We start from the raw sequence: 18,750 nt of genomic DNA, 5'->3' as shown, positions 1-18,750 counted from the left end.
AGACTTTTTTCATCTGCCTCTCAAAACTGGAGAGGGTGGTTTTTATGGAAACACCCAGTTTAATGCCAATGGACACTAAACTTTATTTCATAGTCAGGACTAGTTGCAGAACCATATTGTTGCAGTCAGAACGGTGCAGAACCACCATCTACTTTCCATTCCACATTTATAGAATTAGGGTTCCAAGGTCATGTGGTTGGAATAGGAAATAGAAATGGACATTTCTTTGAGCTTGGGATACAATGGATGAGCATTTCAGAAGAGAAATAAAATGGAAAACTGTCAAGGTTTATTTTTTACAGAGCCCCAGGGTGGGTCAGGCTGGAGGGGCTCACAGGGGCTGCTCTGGTGCCACCTCCCTGCTCCAGCAGGGCCATCCCAGAGCACAGGGCCCAGCAGTGTCCGTGTGGCTCTGCAATGTCCCCAGGAGGAGACTCCACAGCCTCTCTGCTCCATCTGCTCAGGGCTGGCACTGCCCAGGGCAGGAGTTCTGCCTCCTGGGCAGGGGCAGCTCCTGGGCTGCTCTGCCCTCCTGCACACAGGGACAGCCAGGCCTGAGGGCCCCTCTCAGCTTTCCTTAGGCTGAACAGGCTTAACAGCCTTTTCTGAAACAACTTTTAAGTTTCTGGAAGAGAGAATTTGGCCAGAATGAATAACAAAAACAAAACAAAACCCAAGACAGACAAACAAAAAATCTGCACAAATGCCTAGGAATAGAAAACTACCCCCTTGAAACACTTTAGGGTTAAATTCTAACTCTCTTGATGACAAATATTCCTAAGTCTCACCATCAAGTCCTGTCTTGGTTATTAAACAAGTATTTACAATTAACTTTGCAAGCCAAAATTCATATAAGCCATTTTAAAAATGAAATTAATTTGCAGCTGAAGTACATGAAACTAAATTTAGACATATTTTACCTTCCAAGCCAGGAACCCAGGTTTGGTGAAGGCTCTAGAGAAGAAATCTTATGAAGACCAGCTGAAGGAGCTGGGAAGGGGCTGAGCCTGGAGAAAAGGAGGCTCAGGGGGGACCTTGTGGCTCCTGCCAGGAGGGGACAGCCAAGGGGGTCGGGCTGTGCTCCAGGGAACAGGGACAGGAGGAGAGGGAACTGCCTCAAGCTATGCCAGAGGAGGTTCAGGTTGGATATTGGGAAAAATTTCTTAATTGAAAGGGGCTGTCAGGCTGCCCAGGACAGACTCCCAGTTCCCAGAGGGAAAAATGCATGGATGTGGCACTTGGGGACATGGGTTAGTGGTGGCCTTGGTGGTGCTGAGAGAATCTTAGAGGTCTTTTTTAACCTACACCTACGCTATTCCTAGGACAGCTCTGAGTACTCTAGTCATCTTCACGCTCTCCCATTTTTGGAGTTATCATTTCTATGGCAAAATGAGCAGCTGAAGGAGTATTTTTATAGTGTAAAGTGAATTTCAAAAACATAGATAAAGAGCTCTTCATTTTAAGAAGTTATCTCAAAATCTAATCTGAATTGGTAGGTAGCATCTTGATATTAAATTTAAACTTAAGATGGTTAAACTGTATCTTTGCAGGCACTGAAAGTGTGTATTTGACACATGACACGTAAGCAGGAAAATAGTGCTCCTTTCTAAGCACTTTCACTTCTGTAGGAGACAATAGATCACTTGTCCCCAAGCCCTATTCTCACTCCATGCAGCTGAACAGGGCAGGGGGACTTTGCTGTTATTAATATTTGATGTTACTGAGTTATAAATGACAAACTTGGGCTGTGAGCAGGGCACAGGCCTGAGCAGTGCTGAGACCTGAAAAGCAGCTCAGGTTCTGTGGAGGATTTTCTTTACAGGCAATTTTGAAACCATGGTTGGAAGTTAACTTTTCTACAAACCATTTTCTACCTCAAACTAAAAATAACTCAGGAAAGACTGTATCTTAAAAGATCAGATGAGATGATCACAGATTTTTTTTTTGTTAATTTTGTACATGTGTAACTCCAAAAAATTATAAGAGCAACAAATATATTCAGAAATGGTTTTTGTGATGAAATGCATGAAAATATTTGGAAAATATTTTTATAATAGAATGAATACAAAAGTTCACAGAGATTCTGTACTTTACTAGAAGTATTTTTCCCTATGTAAAAGTTCAAGCCCAAAGGCAGTTTCAGCAACAAGTTTAAAAACATTCTTAGGTGTGTCCTCACCTCTTGACTTGAAGGAACTCCAACGTGAGTCAGTACACATCATGTTTTTTAAATAAAACATTATCTTACACTTCCTTACCCTGTGTGTTTATATATATAAAATGGCTCAATTTAAAAGGAGTGGGGAGAAATACAAATTAATGTTTTACAGATTACCCACACACAAATGTACATTCAAATTGTAATACTTGCCATTTTCTCTGTCCAATTGGAAGGTAACTTTTAACTTCTAAAGTTACAAAGCAATTCAGTTTCTTCCAGGGTGGTTTTTATGGAAACACCCAGTTTAATGCCACAGTATTAGAAAAATTGGCACTAAAATTTGTTTCATAGTCAGAACTAATTGAAGAATCATATGTCTAGTTTTCCATTCTCTTATGAAAACTCTGGAGACGGTTCGTATGCAAACGAAGTTCAGGAGCAGGGCAACTAAATGAGGACTGCATGGAGTTTTCTCTGATAAAATCAATAAAGTCTCTGACTCATACAAAAGTAATATTGGATAGATTTCTATTTTTTCCAACCCAAATAATTATTCTTTATATTTGCACAATAGCAAATTGAATCTTAATATCAACCATGTTTTAATTAAACTTCCAGGTAGAAGCATTTGTTAAAAATCCAAATTTAATTTAGCTGTAGCACTCCACAAAAGCAGTGCTCATTTTCTAAACAAGATTTCGATGTATAGCTCTATTTTCTACATTTAATGCTGCTTTTCATAAACACTGCTGCACTTTCCCATTCATGCACTGCACCATCTCCTGCTCATACATCCTTACCATCCTTTGGACCTTCAGTATTTTCACTAGCTACTTTCTTGAAGAAATATGCACTGGTTTAATTTCGGGAGACGTTTAAACTTATCCTAATTAAACTGGTGGTTTCTTTTGATTCATCATGAACTCGCCCCTAAAGGACAATCAGGAAGAAGTACCCTGAATAAAAATATAACCTCCTTTGAGAGGAAGCAGAGCGGCCAGGAGCAGTTTGGTCTTGTGACTCCAGTGAGTCATACACGGCGGGACCGAGCAGATGGAGCCAGGACTGGAGAGGAGCCGAGCCAGCCTCTCCTTCCCGGTGCATGGAGCAATTCAATGTCCTTATTCTTTGAGGCACCTTTTCCATTTTTTCGGAAAACCTTGAGCGATCACAAAATGAGGAATGCTTCACCATTTCAGAGCACAGAGCAGCAGCTCCAGTACATCCCAGTTTGCAGACACTCGTGCTGTTGCAGGCCAGCAGGGACAGATCCGGACCCCAAGCTGCTGCCGGGGTTACAAATCCATGGCTATCCCTTGTGTGTTATTCACACAAGGAAAATGTCTTTATTTGGAGGGTCCTCTAGAAGACACTGTCATTAGTTTAGAAACCAATGATTTAGGACAACTGTCTTAAGTTATTTCAGAGTGTGTGAGGAAGTGCTGGTGGGAAAAGGGCACACAGGAGCGTGATAACAAAAGCGCTAGAACAAAATTAACTACCTTGAATTCCTCGCGAGGACGCCGAGGGAGCAGCACGCCAGGGCCGCTGCTCTGGCGATGCAAAGAGCCTTATTTTTGTTTTCCGAACCTTCCGCCAACAGCGTCCCCGTTAGGAAAGCGCACGGGGGCAGCGTTCCCGCCCGGCCGGGGCAGCAGCTGCGGAGATGCGGAGCGGTGCGGCAGCGAGCTGCGGCTCTGGGACAGCCCGGGGCGGCCCGCTAGCTTCTGCCGCCGGGACGGGGCGGGACCACCACCGCCTCACCGGGACACGGCAGCACCGGGTCCTGCGGACACCCGGGCCGGGGAGGCTGCTCCCCACCCCGCGTCCGTCCCGACGGCACCTCTCTGACCCCGCTGCCGCCCCGCGGCTTCCCCAGGGCCATCGCCGCCCTCTCCCTGGGCAGCCGCACCGGCCAGGACACTCGGCCGGTCCCGGGCGCGCTCCCGTCCGGCCGGTCCCAGTGCCGGTCCCGGTGCCGGTCCCGGGCGCGCTCCCGCCCGGCCGGTCCCGGTGCCGGTCCCGGGCGCGCTCCCGTCCGGCCGGTCCCAGTGCCGGTCCCGGTGCCGGTTCTGGGCGCGCTCCCGCCCGGCCGGTCCCAGTGCCGGTCTCAGTGCCGGTCCCAGTGCCGGTCCCGGGCGCGCTCCCGCCCGGCCGGTCCCGGTGCCGGTCCCGGGCGCGCTCCCGCCCGGCCGGTCCCGGTGCCGGTTCCGGGCGCGCTCCCGCCCGGCCGGGCCCGGTCCCGGTCTCAGTGCCGCTCCCGCCCGGCCGGGCCCGGTGCCGCCCCGGGGCGGGGCGGAGGCGGTGGCTCCTCCCATGGTGCCCCGCGCGCGGCAGAGCCCCGCGCATGCGCGCAGCGCCGCCGGCTCCCAGCTCAGCGCAAGATGGCGGCGGGCGCGTCGGACCCACTGGAGGAGATGCTGCTCTTCTCCGAGGAGGTGGACGAGAAGGCGCTCAGCGACCTGGTGGGATCCCTGGAATCGCAGCTGGCCGGCGGCCGCGGCCCCGCCGAGCCACCCCCGCCCAGGACCTCCGCCCCGTCCCAGCAGCCGCAGCAGGGGAGCCTGGCGGGGGGCAGCAGCCCCGGCCGGCAGCAGCCCGGCCGCCCCGCGCCCGCTCCCGCGCCCGGGGCAGGGGAGGCGGCGGGACGCCCCGGCAGCGCGGGGAGCCGAGCCTCCGCCCAGGGGCCTCTCCCGTCCCCGTCTCCCCCGGCGGCGGCGGCAGCGGCGGCGGGGAGGGGAGCGAGTGTAAACAGTAGTAGTGTGCAGCAATCACATGGAGCGGCTCCCGGCGGCGGCAGCCCCGCCGCTCCCGCCCCGCCGCAGCCCGCCGCCCCTGCCCAGCCTGTCAACAACCATGTGGCCGCCGCAGCCGCCGCCGCTCGGGACGCGGGGAGCCCCGGCCCCGGCCCCAGCCCGACCGCCGCCGACGGCGCTCCGGGGGCCGCGGGGGGCGGCGGAGCGGCGGAAGCGGCCGAGGGCGCCGCCGCCGCCCCCGCGCCGTGCCCCGGCCAGGCGGCGCCCAACGGGGAGGGCGCGGGGGCCCGGGCGGCCGCGGTGCCGCCCGTCGGCGGGCACGGCGGGGCGGCCGCCGCGCAGCCCCAGCCCGCGCCCGGTGCGCTGCCCGCGGGCACCGCGCTCGGCGCCTCCGCCAGCCCCGCGCCCGCACCGCCGGCCCCGGGCTCGGCCCCGCCGGCTCCCGCGGCCCCCGCCGCGCCCAAGCCCGCGGTCACCGCCAAGGCGGGCGCTGCCCTGCCCGCCGCCCCCCAGGCCGTGTCGCCGCGGCCGGCGCTGGGCGCTGCTCCCCGGCTCGTGGCCCCGCAGCTGATCGTGCGGCCGCCGCCGCCGCACGCCACCATCCAGCTGCCGCCCGGCTTCACCATCCCGCCCGGTAAGTGCTGCGCCGCTCCGCCACCGCGCTCGCTCTAACCTTTGCTCTTGGCCGAGGGCTTCCCTTTCCCGCAAAGCTGCGTGTCCCCGCTGCTCGACGTGCTGGACAGCCGAGAAGAGGCACCTGTCTGCGGGCATCGTCTGACGAGCCGGCTGCCGCTAATTAGGGTGTAACTGGTACGGCTAATGCAGAGTAATTGCAGCTGCTGGTGGGTGAGTTACTGGTTTTGCCCTGTGGAGAGTGGCAGTCACGGTGAGTTACCCTGTGATGGTGTAGTTGGACATCGGATAAAAAGGTATAGTGGTCGCCAAGAATAACTTTTTATATGTTTTAAAGGACTTTTGCTTTGCACTTGATAGTCCTGAAAAGTTTTTCTGCTGTGAACCAGATGTTAAATGTGTGTAATCTAAAATTTATAATTTCAGTAATTGTGATAATGTCATTGTTGTGTGAGGGTAGTCTTCATGTCACCAGATTTTATTGCCAACTCCAAAGCAATTCTGTCCTCTTTGTATTCCTCTCAGTTTTTAAACTTTAATTAGTAAAACTTTAAGTTCAGCAAGGTTGCTAGCTAACCAAACCAGCATCCCTTCATCTTCATGGTTCCTACCCTTAACCTGTAATATTGCTTCATCTGAAGGGTACTGAGGTCCCCTACTTAAATTTTCATGTTGCAAAAACTTGGGTATCTTCATGTCTTCTTGATTCAGGAGCAGATTTAACATTTAAGCTGTTTTTTTCCCTGTTAATATCAATAGTATGTTAAGATGTGGACCTCTTGATGTGGTCTGAAATAACTGAGTTCTTCCAACTTATTTCTTGAAAAATTTGATATTTATTAGCTAAGTAGAGTAGCAATGTTATGGTATAGTTGTTTGCTTCTGAGTGAACTTTTAGTAGTTGTGTATTTGGCCCTAGTTTATGAAAAATCCTCCAGAATCTGATGCTCCAAACATACAAATCTTGGTGGTTCTTTGAAGACCCAACTTGAAACAGCTAAGTTTCTCTTCAGACTGTGTGCCCTTAACCTTAGCCTCCCTTTGTTAATCTGGTGAAGATTACTCTGTGCAGATGATAGTGTGCATTGTAACTTTGCCCACAGTTTCTGAAGTTAATTGTGTCAATGCTTTGATCTGTTATTTTCAAACAGAAGAGGGAAAACTGAGCCTTGAAAACAGTCTGATCCAGGATTCAGGAAATGTTATGGAAATAATACACCAGAAAGTTTTAATTCAAATTTGTTTTATTACAAGATAGTTAGAAATCCATTAAAGTTCCATAAACATGAAGGTAGTATGTTCTAAAAGGAAATTATTCAGAAAATACAATGTTATTTTTGAGTTTTTATGTTGATGGATCATTTATAATTAATCTGGAACTCCCATATAGCAAACTTCTATATAAAACAGAAATTTAGAATCAGTTTTTGAGAACAGATTATTTTAGCAGATGATGCTCATAAGTTGCATATTTCATCTTGATGAAATGTCCTGACTGACAGGAAGATAAAATTAATGTTATAATTTAACTGGCTTCTAACTTGCAGCAGCTGCTCAGTAACAGGACTTTGTTGTCCTCCAAACTAAATTAAAATATAATGTTAACATGTGAGCATTTATTCATTTATAATAGTAATTGTGTCTGCAACTTTGATTGAGATTGTGGCATGGCTTTCGATTAATTTGTCATTTCCACTCAGTTTTTCTCTATTCAGAATTAGGTTTAGAAAATGGGAAGATAAATTAAGAACACACCTGTGAATCTGTGTAATGCAAATAGAACATGTGTTTTTTAATGTGTGGTAGGCATTATCCTATGAGGATTCTTGTATAAGGTTCACAGTCATAATCAGAGAAGTGGTAACCCATTTGGCCAGTTGGCATATTCGGGTGTCCAGATGGTTTAGGAATGGCATATACCAGACACATAATCTGCTTGCAGGATTTTCTGCAAATGTAAACTGTGAAGCTTGGTGCTTAAATGGCTAATGGACCTTAAAAGTTACCTTTTAGATGAGTTTTTAATGAGTTTCTTTCAACTTTCTATTTAAATTACTCTTGGCTTTGAAAGAGAGATATTATTATGGCTTTTGGATGTGGTCCTTGCTGTAGCTCTGTATGCCTGTTACCTTAAATTTTGATTTCCATGAATCTTTAGTTTATAGTGGCAGAAATTTGCCTTCTGTTTGTGTGTGTTGCAGGAAAGGTTGGCTGGGAGCACCCAGCTCTGTAAGTGAGGACTTTTATGTGTGCTGCAGTTCTCTCATGTTTTCATCCCACAATTTAGACTTTGTTTTTCCATGTCAGACTGAAAGATTCTCTTGCTGTAGGGTTCTGAAATCTGTTGTAATAGTGTTTGAATTTCTCTGTCCTCAGGGTATGTTACAAACTGTGTTGCATTAGGAAGGTGTTGGGTTTTTTGCCCGGGAAGTTAACAGTTAGAATTGGATGTAAACTGTTACCTTTAGAATTGGATATAAGATTTTACCTTCTTCATTTTCCTTTGAAAAGTTAAAAAAGTATATGAAGTAATTTGTGCATAGAGGTAAGTTGTAGAAACAGTGTCTACTGACCCTGTTATCAGCACGCTAAAGTGACTTTGCAGGTTTTTAGTTTTTGGTTCTCTAGTAGTTGCAGACTAGATGTTTTTCTGTTTATTTGACCTGTTGTATCCTATCTAGGTTAAATTATTAAAATGTATTCTGGAATTAACTTGGAAATTCTTTTTAATAATCTGTCTGGAGAACTGCTTCTTAGTTCTGAATGAACTATAAGAAGAACATTACATGCTTTGCAGTGACCTTGAGTATGTGAAACTCCAGAATCCATGGACCAACTTAGCCATTGTCTCCCTTTTTCTTACCTGCTGACTACAAAAGCTTGGGCACAGCTTGATGGCAATGGCTCTGTTGTGTAGAAAGCCTCTATTTGTGAGGTATTTTACAAGAAAAGAATCTGAAAAAATTATCATTTACTTACGGAAAGTGTTAGAAAACACTCGCCAATTTTCTAAAATTTCTGCTCTGTGTGCTTGTGTGCTGAGGAATCGTGTTGGATCTCTGGGCCTAGCAGTGTTTGTTGTTGGTGTTTAAACCACAGGTAGTGGGTGCCACCCAAAGTGGTGATGGTGGGTACCAAATAGATTAATCTGCTAATGTTCAGTGTTAAGTAAATCTCAAATATTGTATATTCAGAAGTGTCTCTGGCCTAATATTTGCATGTGCCTATAAGCTGTTGTTTAGTAAAGCTCTCAGGTCTCTGTCCCTGGCATGCACTTACTCAATTGTGTTCCCAGCAGCTGTGTTGTCCTTAGAGTTTACTTTTAATGAGTGTTTATTTCTAATTTTGTTCTCCTGACCCTGACTAGACTGCTGGAAATCACTGTCCCCCAAACACTCCAGTGGCTGCTTTTTTTCATCACTGCTTTCTATAAACTGCAGTTATTTAAATTCCAAACTGAATTGGGTCTGCGAGTGGGGCTTCCTTTCTTCTTTGAAATAAAATCTCATGTTACATGAGAATCAAAAAAAGCTACACGACAGGGAATAATGTGCAGTGCTATACATGAGCTCTACTCTGCATTCTGTGGTTAGGTGGTTCTGGCTGTGTTCTCCTTGCTGCTGTTTGCTGAGCAGTGGCTGTTCTTGCCCTCCCTAGGGATGGTGCTGGTGCGCACGGACGCCGGGCAGCTCGTGATGGTGCCCCAGCAGGCTCTGGCACAGGCTCAGATGCAGGCCCAGGTGCAGACACAGGGACAGGGTCCTGCCAACGTGTCACCCAGGCTTTCTGTGCCCACAGCTGGCCCCGTTTTTCGCCTCTCCACAGCTCAGGTATGTCTGCCTTGATTTACATTTGCTGCATTATGTCTTACACATTATTGCCCTTATATGTTTCTGCAACTGTGCTTTCTCCCCTTTTTGTTGGGAAAATAGGAAATACTTATTCAATTGTAGTTTATTTTATGAGGCTTAGGATTTTTTTTCTTATTTAAGGAAAAAATATGCTTTAGAGAATCTCTTAAGACTCTGTTCGGACTGAGAGATGATTGGAAGCTGCAAAGCTCAGTCTTAGTCTGGACTGTGTGCCACTGGTTTAATAAGTGTCCCTTGCAGCTCTGAATCAGAGGCACTGTGATATCCCAGGATAGCTAATTTCACAGGACATTAGAAAAGAGAAAGCCAGTCACCTTCTACCCAATGATTTGCAAGTTATGTTAAATATACTTTATTCAAAAGAATGATTTGATTCTTCTAATTTGCTTCTGGGTGTGATCTGTCTCCACTGAAAGTTTTTCCTGTGTTGTGAGTACATTTCCCTTTTTCTAGGGATTGATAGGATAGAATGCTTTCCTGTCTTATCAGTGGAATGTGCTGATTTGAACTTGGAGCTAATTAATTTTCTAGGGTGAATATGGGGTGGTCTTTTGTTGTTTGATTTTGGTGTTTTGTTTTTCTGGGGGTTTTTTTGTTTGTTTGATTTTTTAATTTCTTTGAAGGCTGCATTGGTTTAGAAGTTTGTAGAGAGGCAATTTAGCTTGGGGCCATTTAGGGCTAGACCTGAGGTATTTGACTAAAATGTGGAGGCAAACATCTTTGGATCTTGGTACAGGGCTGCTGTGCCACAGTAATAAGAGGCAGAGTTTAAGGTGGTTTTGCTTAAGGTGTGTGTTTGCAGAAGAGATAAGCAATTCTCTGTAGAAAGATGAAAAAGGTGCCTTTGCAACTTTTTAGTTCTTGTAGAAGTTGCTTGAAATAAGTTCAGCATGTATTTCCCAATATTTATCATTTCATTACTTTTCCTTTATATGCTTTATGTATCACACTGTATTTATAGTCTAAAAGATTTTTGAGTTTAATTCAAAACTGAAAAAAATAATAAAGATTTTCAGATGAGAAGTAAGCTGGAATAAATTTGGGGAATTGAAAACAGATACACGAGGCGATCTATAAACCACAGAGTGGCCAACTAGAATGTAAGTTTTAGAAATGAGTGTACCTAGGAAGACTGTAGCTCAGTGTCAGGAAAGACATAATGAAAGCCTGGAAACAAACCCTTTATGCTCTCAAAAGACAGGTAAGTGCAATATTGGATGAAATTTTTTAAAGAACCCTTTGCAGAAAAGGCAGCCATATAATGTTAAAGTTTGTGGTATCTGCAAGAATAAGACTTGTAGAAACCTTCAAATAGAAATGTATTCCAGGAAAAATAAACACAGAGATAAGCCTGTGTTTGTTTACAGATTTTTTTTTTTTTTTACTAGTTTGATGACAACAAAATTGCAGCCAATTCCTGAATTTGTACATCTGTCTTTGGTTGTTTGGGCCTTTCTTTGCAAATAAGTGCAGTCACTTCTTTAGTAATTGCTACAAGCAGATGTTCTAGCAATGGCTCTGAGACAAGTGCATAGTGTAAATGCAAAACAGGTGTGTGGTGAGACTGTATCAAGAATGGGATCTAAGTTTGTTATTTTTAGCTATTTTTCTTCTGTACTGTTAGTTGTTCTCTGGCCAGTATTAATTAATAGTGAATTAAAATTCAACATGGAAGCATTCATAGCAGATATTAGTAAATTGTTCGTAATTTGAAGATTTCTGAGGAATAACTTTTACTGCACGTGGAAGGAAGTGTGCAGAAATGTAGGCCCCTGCTTGGCTCTGGGCTCAGTCTGGGGTTTGGATCCCAAAGTCGGCCTTAAGATGTGTGCACAGCCCATGTAGCTCGTGTTGATCTCAGGCAGCTGTTCTCTCCTTGTATGAAGCAGTGAATGTTGCAGAAGGGGTATAATCCTGCTTGATGGATTTATAGAAAAATAAACCTGTGAGGATAGTGCATGTTCAGATGTTTGTAGAGTCAGCTGGAATCTGGAGTTCAGGTATTAGAGAGTTGTGTTTGTTTTTGTACAGGGTTCTACCCACTGCACTGTAGGTGTTCCTTTGCACTACCTGGTGCTAACACACTGGCTTGGAATAGAGGAAGCCAGCAAGACCTCAGGAATGATCAGTATCTTGTAAGATGCAAAAGTTGGATTATTTTAGTGTAGGGGAATTAGAATAATGATATTGTAGCTTGTCTGGATTAATCTCCTTTGAAAATCTTAGTAATAGACCAAACTGAACTGCATCATTTCTGTATTTGTAATTAACAGGGTTAAGAAATAATTAATATGGCCCTGGGAAACTTAGACTCAACTTCCCTGACTCTGCGTTTGATCTTCAGAGTCTTCTTTCATTGTGACATACTTATGTTTTATATATGTTTGACCTTAGAGTGCTCTTTAAAAATTGTGGTCAACACCTCTTAAAACAAGATTGTAAAGATATAAATTCTAAAGGTTTATCTAATCAGAACTAGACATGAGACTTTTATTTGATAAGGTGGATGGTTTATAATCAGAAACTGTTTGTTAGTTTTCCAGATGAAATATTCAATGATAAATATTATGCTAAGGTTTTAGAAATGTCAGTTATTTGTTTGAGTAGTCATTATAGTTAGTTGATTCAGGGATCGAGTGCTAAAATAAAGGAAATTGTGTGTACTGGAAAATAATTTTTTCAAGGAGTTTTTAATTATGGCCAGAAAGCTGAATTCAGTGAATTAAAATTTCCAGAAGAAGTTTAAAATTAATCAAAAATAATGTGCTAGGTTTTTATGTATATAGAGTATGAATGTTCAAGAGTCAATGATGTCTACTGTGACTGAAAAACAGGAAAATTCTGGTGCCATTAGTTCAAGACAGAAAATAAACATTAGTTGCCTGAATCCTGCAAAGTGTTTTGTGAGATGGATGACTGTGCCAGGCTCTGGAGTTTTAACCTTTCTTTCTGATATTGGTATTGGTTGGTGTGTTACTGTGTAGAGCTCAACTTAATTCCTGTTATCTTTATTCAGTTATCTTAAAATAGCTTTATTTGGATTAAAATGCAGCGTGCTTTAAATTTGTAGAGCTTAGCGTTGTATTTTAGTCACTGAGTTTGCATTTTATCCTTCTTTTACCCATGTAGAAAGTCAGCATGGGTGGAAACTTGCAGTCTGCCCTCAGGATTCTAGGAAATAATATCTTATGAAGCATGTATCAGAAAAAGACTTGACCTTCATACTTTATGGGTAGTATGGTTACTGCCATAATCTGCAGATTGCCCTAATTTTTAGCCTGTGTCAGGTGTCACAAGTTACTCAGCTAAGTATTTGTTTTCAGTGTTCATTTGTTTATACATTTTAAATAATTTTTGTGGTGAGAAAGTCTGTTGTGAGCTATACACCTAGATGTAAAATACAGGATATTAAATGCCAAAGAAATTGTAAAAGCTGGCACTTACTTTTGGCAACTCTTTAAGAAGTGCTGAAAGTGCTAACTGGAGAACATAAAATGGATTTGGAATGACTTTCTTTAAAACTAGAAGAAGGAATGTCTGAAAAACTCCTGAGTGTTCATCTAAATTTGGAAGCTTTTTTGTTCTCTCCCCTTAACAACTGGGTAATTTCTCCATTCTCCAAAAAGGAGGGGAAATTGAGGCAATATTTTAAATGTTCTGAAGTAAGATCAACTTGGTCATTACATACAGAGCTGCTCAGATTCTAAACCCCTTCAGCAGCCTGGGTACTACAGCAAGATTTTTCTTTCCATACCCAGGGCTGTCATTTGCTTGCAGGTATTTTGGAGGGAAATAAATCAGGTTTTCCCTGAAAATTCCTCTAGCTTCAGCAGCTGGGCTGGTATCCAAGACAGTATGTGAGGAAAGAGCCACCTTTCTTTAGGAACAATGGAAGCTGCTGAGACAAGGAAAGTGTAGTGTGTTTCCCTGAGGAATTTGTGTGAGGACTGAAGTCAAGGCTTTCCTTAAAGACAGTGGCTCTATCCTTGCCTGTTCTGTTGTTGAAGGTTCAGAAGTTAAAGATCTGTATACAGTAGTACTTACCCTATTAGGGAATTATAGAACTACCCCTCTTCCCTTCCCAATTTAAAAAAAAAAAGGTGTGTTTGGATTGCAGTGCCAAAGACAAGAGTCCAGAAAGACTAAGATCCATATCTTCTGTTGATCCCACATTGCTGTGTCCTGTGGGTGTGCAGTGGATTCCAGTCCTTCCATGATGAACGCTTCAGCTTGGCACTCAAGGCACACGATTGAGTTGCACAGGATCTTAAATCTGATGTTTCTTATTCTTTGATTGCTTGGATTTGCTATTTAAGTTGTTTGACTTCTGTTCATAGTATCTTTGTCTTGTTTTTTTGCAGCTTTCAGGAGTGGAGGCAGATGTACAGCTTTGAGTACACTTTTGTGTTAGATTCTTGGGAGAAGAGAGGCAAATCCATTTTGAAAGGAAAACTTTGGTTCTTCTTGACTCTTAGGTGGGGTAATCTTTGATTAGACACTTAGTTATGCTCCTCCTAATTGCTGCTGTGTAAAGCATGAATAAAATCTGATTGTTTCCATTCTTAGTGGGATTCTGGGAAACTGGCAAGTGGGGATAAGCACATGCTGTGTAGGGAGGGTCTCAGCTGGGTCAGTTTGAGGCTGAGCTCGAACATGCTGGGGTGTGGACAGGTGTCCCAGGAGGATGGATGGAGTCAGAGCCTGGCAGTAACAACAGTGACTGGGAGATGTATTTGATATTTTAATGATCTTTTCCATTTACAGTGTTCCTGGTATCTTTAAAATATTCAAGAAAAACATGAGTGCATTTGTGCAATTGTACCAAATAACAGTTTTAATTTAGTTCAAATTACAAGATTGCATAGGATTGTAATGGGAATGTTAATGGTTGGACTCACTGACCTTTGAGACCTCTTCCAACCTAAATGAATCTACAATTCTATGATATTAACTACTCTTAGTTGCTGTTTTTCTCCAGTGTTTTTTTTGGTTTAGAGAAAAATTGCGAAGTACTCAGTTATATTAAAAGTATTTTTCGTATCAGTGCAGCTACAAGAGGCTTGTTTGGTTTTTTTTTTTTTAATTGGTATCTCAGAGTTTACATGGAAATAGTTGGTCTTCCCTGAGTATTATAATAATCTTTGTATGCATTAAAAAGTGCAAGTTTGTTGTACTGTGAAAGTGATAATATGCATCTTTTGAAAAACATGATTTGGATGCTTTTGACTTAGCTGTGCATAATTTTAATTTAACAATTTTTTCTTTGTGGTTTTAGTTTCCTTTTACTTTTTGATTGACATTAATTTTAGCTGAATATTATTAAATTTTTAACGTTGCCAAAATTTAATCAGCTTTAGAATATTCGTTAAGGTACAGGATTCTTAGGAAACAAGTAATAATTTGTTGGAACTTAAATTGGTCTTAGAAGAATTCTGCTCTGGATTCTTGTATTATGATCAGCTCAAACAGTGTGGATTTGCTTGCTGTACTATATTCTTACAAGATAATAAATAAATTCAGAAGTCTTCTAAAACTGGTTATTAGATTGCATTAAATTTTTGCCTCCATATCTTGTTTTGAATTTTAGACTTGGGAAAAATAGGGAGGTGCTGCCATCTAGTTTTCCTTTGCTGTGTTTCTTTTGTTTAGCTGCGTTTTTCATTTGTACACTTCATGGCTTTTCATACCTTTGATGTGTTTTTTTACTGGCTTTCATTATCTTAATACCCAGGTGAGCTTACATTCATAACCAAATAGCTAAAAAAGTTGCTTATTTCAGATTTTTTAAATTACAATTAAATTGTGTTAGTTACAAAATTAAAGTGCTGCTGTAAACTAAGAATATAAAGTGAATATCATACAGGAAAGACCAATGTTAGCCTGGCCCATAATATTTTCTTTTGGAATATCTATTATTGGAACTTCAAAGTTAGGTGAAGGAGTGTATATTGGAGTTTTCATGGGACTGCTGCTGAAAATGGAGTTGGCTTAAGAGTTTATGAATGTTTTTGTTTCAAGTTTGATTCAAAATGTGTTTTTCATTATTAAGTTTTTTTGTATGTTTTTACTGATCAGAAAAGGCAGTTATCTATGAAGTTTGATGGTTTAGCGTTTTGTTTTTGTTGTCTAAACAGCCTGATATATTTTTAAGAAAATGACAGATTTTTCTAACTTTCTTTAATCTTGCTTTAGGCATTTTTCTAACTTCTACTTTTCAGAATTGGGAGTTTATATCATGAACTTTACTGTTTTGTTTTCTGTGTTTGATACTTTCTGTTGAGTTTCACTTTAAGTTTCACTTTTCACTGTTTTTAACATGAAAGAAAGCCCAAGATTTTTGAGGGTGTGCCAGGCACTGCATCCCCTGCTCTGCTGTGCCCTGTGTTTGCTGTGGAACACACTCTGGGCAGCAGCAGCAGCTCAGGCTGTGCCTTCACTTGATGCTGAGGCCAAGGCTGCTGTTCTTGTTAAAGCAGAGCCTTGCAAATCTGAGATTGGTCTGGTCATACACTTATGCCTGGGTTTTCAGCACTCTTTATATTTTTATGGCAGCTTTGGTTATTTTTTTTTTTTTTACTTATTTATTGTTATTGACTCTTGTGTTTTTTTTCTGTTTTCACATTCTTTCTGCTTTTCCAACAAATGCTTGTTTTTACTCTTTGCAGAAATTTTAAGCAGATAGATAAATCTTTGTTGTTGCTAAGGTGCACTGCCATTATCAGATAAACTATTCCATACTATTTCTTTTGTATTGATGGTTTTTGGGGTTCTTTGCAGTGCTCTGGAGAATACATTTCTGGTAGTAGTGCAGGTGGGTTGGGAGGTCAGAGAGAGTAAGAAATGTGTGGTCCTTACTGTGCTTTAACCACAAAACTATTTTACTTCTTTTCCTTCACAATGAGTGATTCATTTCTGTATTAAGCAGACAATAGGTTTTCAGTACTTTAAAAATTATACTGTTTGCATTTTTGTAGCATTGACACAGCCCTAAAACTTAGAAAATGCTCAAATGCTAGTAAGGCTGTAAATTTAAACATAACAAAGATTAGCAAGTGTTATAAAGGAGGTTCCTGAGCACTGTCACAGTGGCTGCCATGTGCATATGCATGACCACATACTACTGCTATTTCTCATTTCTACAGTGTGTAGGCTGGACAGTCCTAATTAATGAAGATTTATATAACATTTTTTCCACTGTTCAGTGGGTTGCTTCAGGCTTACTTGTTGCCCCTGTCTGCAGTGGGAATTAATAGCCAAGGAGGTTTTTTTGTGAAGCTTATCCCTGTAACAACTTTCTCAACAAGCCAGTTAAGGGGATTAGTAGCCTCCTTTTGTAGGTAGGAAATGGAGCCTAATTGTCTCTATTTTAAATATGGAATGAAAAATGCTGGTTAATTTATTGTGTTTAGTTTGACTTCATTGCCTTCAGTAACAGCCATGGCCACTCCTGGTCACAAACTCCATGTTTCAAATTGGGCACTCATAAATACATTGATTTAATACAATAAGAGTGTGATTTAATACATGAGAGTATTGATTACAATGGATTATCTGTATTTGCAGGCAGCACTAAGAGCTAGAGGCAGGAATAGAATCAAACTGTAGTGACAAAATTCAGCTGGTTTTTATTCACCAGATGTTTTGGGTGAACCCTAGTGATTATAGGAGGACTTCACCAGAGCCTGGGAAAGTACTTTGATAAGTATTTGCTTCAGCAGTAGGGGATTTGAACTTAGAACCCCTGGTTTCTGATGGTTTTCTCTTATGGCCCCAAAGTCCTCTGCCTGTCCTGTGTAATTGCTCCCAGTCCTGTGTCTTCTTGCCCTGTTACCCCAGAAGGGACATTGTGCACATGAGGAACAGAGCAGCATCTCCCTGCTTTGGGTTCTGATGCTCCACTCGGTGACACTGGTGGCAGTGAAGGTTCTGCCTCTGCTCTCTGACCTGTTAGAGATGCTGTTTCCAGTAATTTTCTGTAACTGTGTGCACATGTCAGGCTTTTAAAGGGATATACTTTGAGTCAGTTTTGCTGCATTTTTACTAGGCTGAAAAAAATTCCAATGTGATAAAAAGTTTCTCTGCATCTGACACTGAAGTGCCTGTTCATATGAGGAGCTGAGAGGCAGTATCAGTTTGTGGAGTTTGTCCATGAACTCTTGAGAAGTTTCAGTCTCGGGAAGCAGAGTTTGCTGTTGGGGAACATTTAATGGATTAGTAGCAGTTCAGACTACAGCCATGCCTGGATCAAAGGTTGTATGAGTTAGTTACTGAAAAATTATGTGGTAATTGATCCTGGCTGGACACCAGATGCCCACCAGAGCCTCTCCATCCCTGCCTTCCTCAGCTGGATGAGAAAAGAAAATGTAAGGAAAGTCTTGTGAGTTAGGATAGGGTTCCCTCACCAGTTACTGACACAGCAAAACAGGCTCAACTGGGGGGAATTAATTCCTTACCAATCAAATCAGAGTTGGATATTGAGAAATAAAAACTAAATCTTATAACAGCTTCTCCTCACCCCTCCTTTCTTCCTGGGTTTAACTTTACTCCCAGCTTTCTCCACCTCTCCCCCCAGTGGTGCAGGGGGATGGGGAATGGGGCTGTGCTCAGCTCATCCCAGGTTGTCTCTGCTGCTCCTTCCTCCTCAGGGGAAGGGCTCCTCACATCTTCCAGTGCTCCAGTGTGGGGTCCTTCCTACAGGAGACAGTGAGCTCCTTGAGCTGCTCCAGCCTGGTCCTTCCATGGGTGCAGTCAGTCCTTCAGGAGCTGCTCCAGCCTGGTCCTTCCATGGGTGCAGTCAGTCCTTCAGGAGCTGCTCCAGCCTGGTCCTTCCATGGGTGCAGTCAGTCCTTCAGGAGCTGCTCCAGCCTGGTCCTTCCATGGGTGCAGTCAGTCCTTCAGGAGCTGCTCCAGCCTGGTCCTTCCATGGGTGCAGTCAGTCCTTCAGGAGCTGCTCCAGCCCAGGTCCCCTGTGGGGTCACAGCTCCTGCCAGCAAACCTGTAGCTGCTCCAGGGTGGAGTTCCTGGGGTCACAGCTCCTTCAGGCACCCCCTGCTCCCGAGTGGGGCCTCCAGGGGCTGGGGGGGAAAGAATCCCTGATCCATCCTGGAGCCCAGGGCTGGGGGGGAAAGGATCCCTGATCCATCCTGGAGCCCAGGGGCTGGGGGGGAAAGGATCCCTGATCCATCCTGGAGCCCAGGGCTGGGGGGAAAGGATCCCTGATCCATCCTGGAGCCCAGGGCTGGGGGGAAAGGATCCCTGATCCATCCTGGAGCCCAGGGCTGGGGGGGAAAGGATCCCTGATCCATCCTGGAGCCCAGGGCTGGGGGGG

At 43.7% G+C, this 18,750-nt stretch overlaps 1 protein-coding gene across 4 annotated transcripts in view; it reads left to right on the top strand.

Moving 5' to 3' along the window:
- The first annotated feature begins 4,498 nt into the window (after positions 1-4,498).
- LOC101233672 (transcription initiation factor TFIID subunit 4) overlaps positions 4,499-18,750 on the top strand; it is a 146,747-nt gene continuing 132,495 nt past the window's right edge. For 3 of the 4 annotated variants that reach the window (XM_072934517.1, XM_072934518.1, XM_072934516.1), the window contains exons 1-2: positions 4,502-5,551; positions 9,208-9,380. In XM_072934517.1, coding sequence (XP_072790618.1) covers positions 4,546-5,551; positions 9,208-9,380 — 1,179 coding nt within the window. In that variant the 5' untranslated portion in view covers positions 4,502-4,545. Of the gene's footprint in view, positions 5,552-9,207; positions 9,381-18,750 lie in introns of all 4 variants that reach the window. The other variant, XR_012057827.1, reaches the window with a different exon arrangement.

Source organism: Taeniopygia guttata, chromosome 11 (genome assembly GCF_048771995.1).
Source record: "Taeniopygia guttata chromosome 11, bTaeGut7.mat, whole genome shotgun sequence".
Lineage (NCBI taxonomy): Eukaryota > Metazoa > Chordata > Aves > Passeriformes > Estrildidae > Taeniopygia > Taeniopygia guttata.
This window is presented reverse-complemented; position numbering and strand designations above follow the sequence as displayed.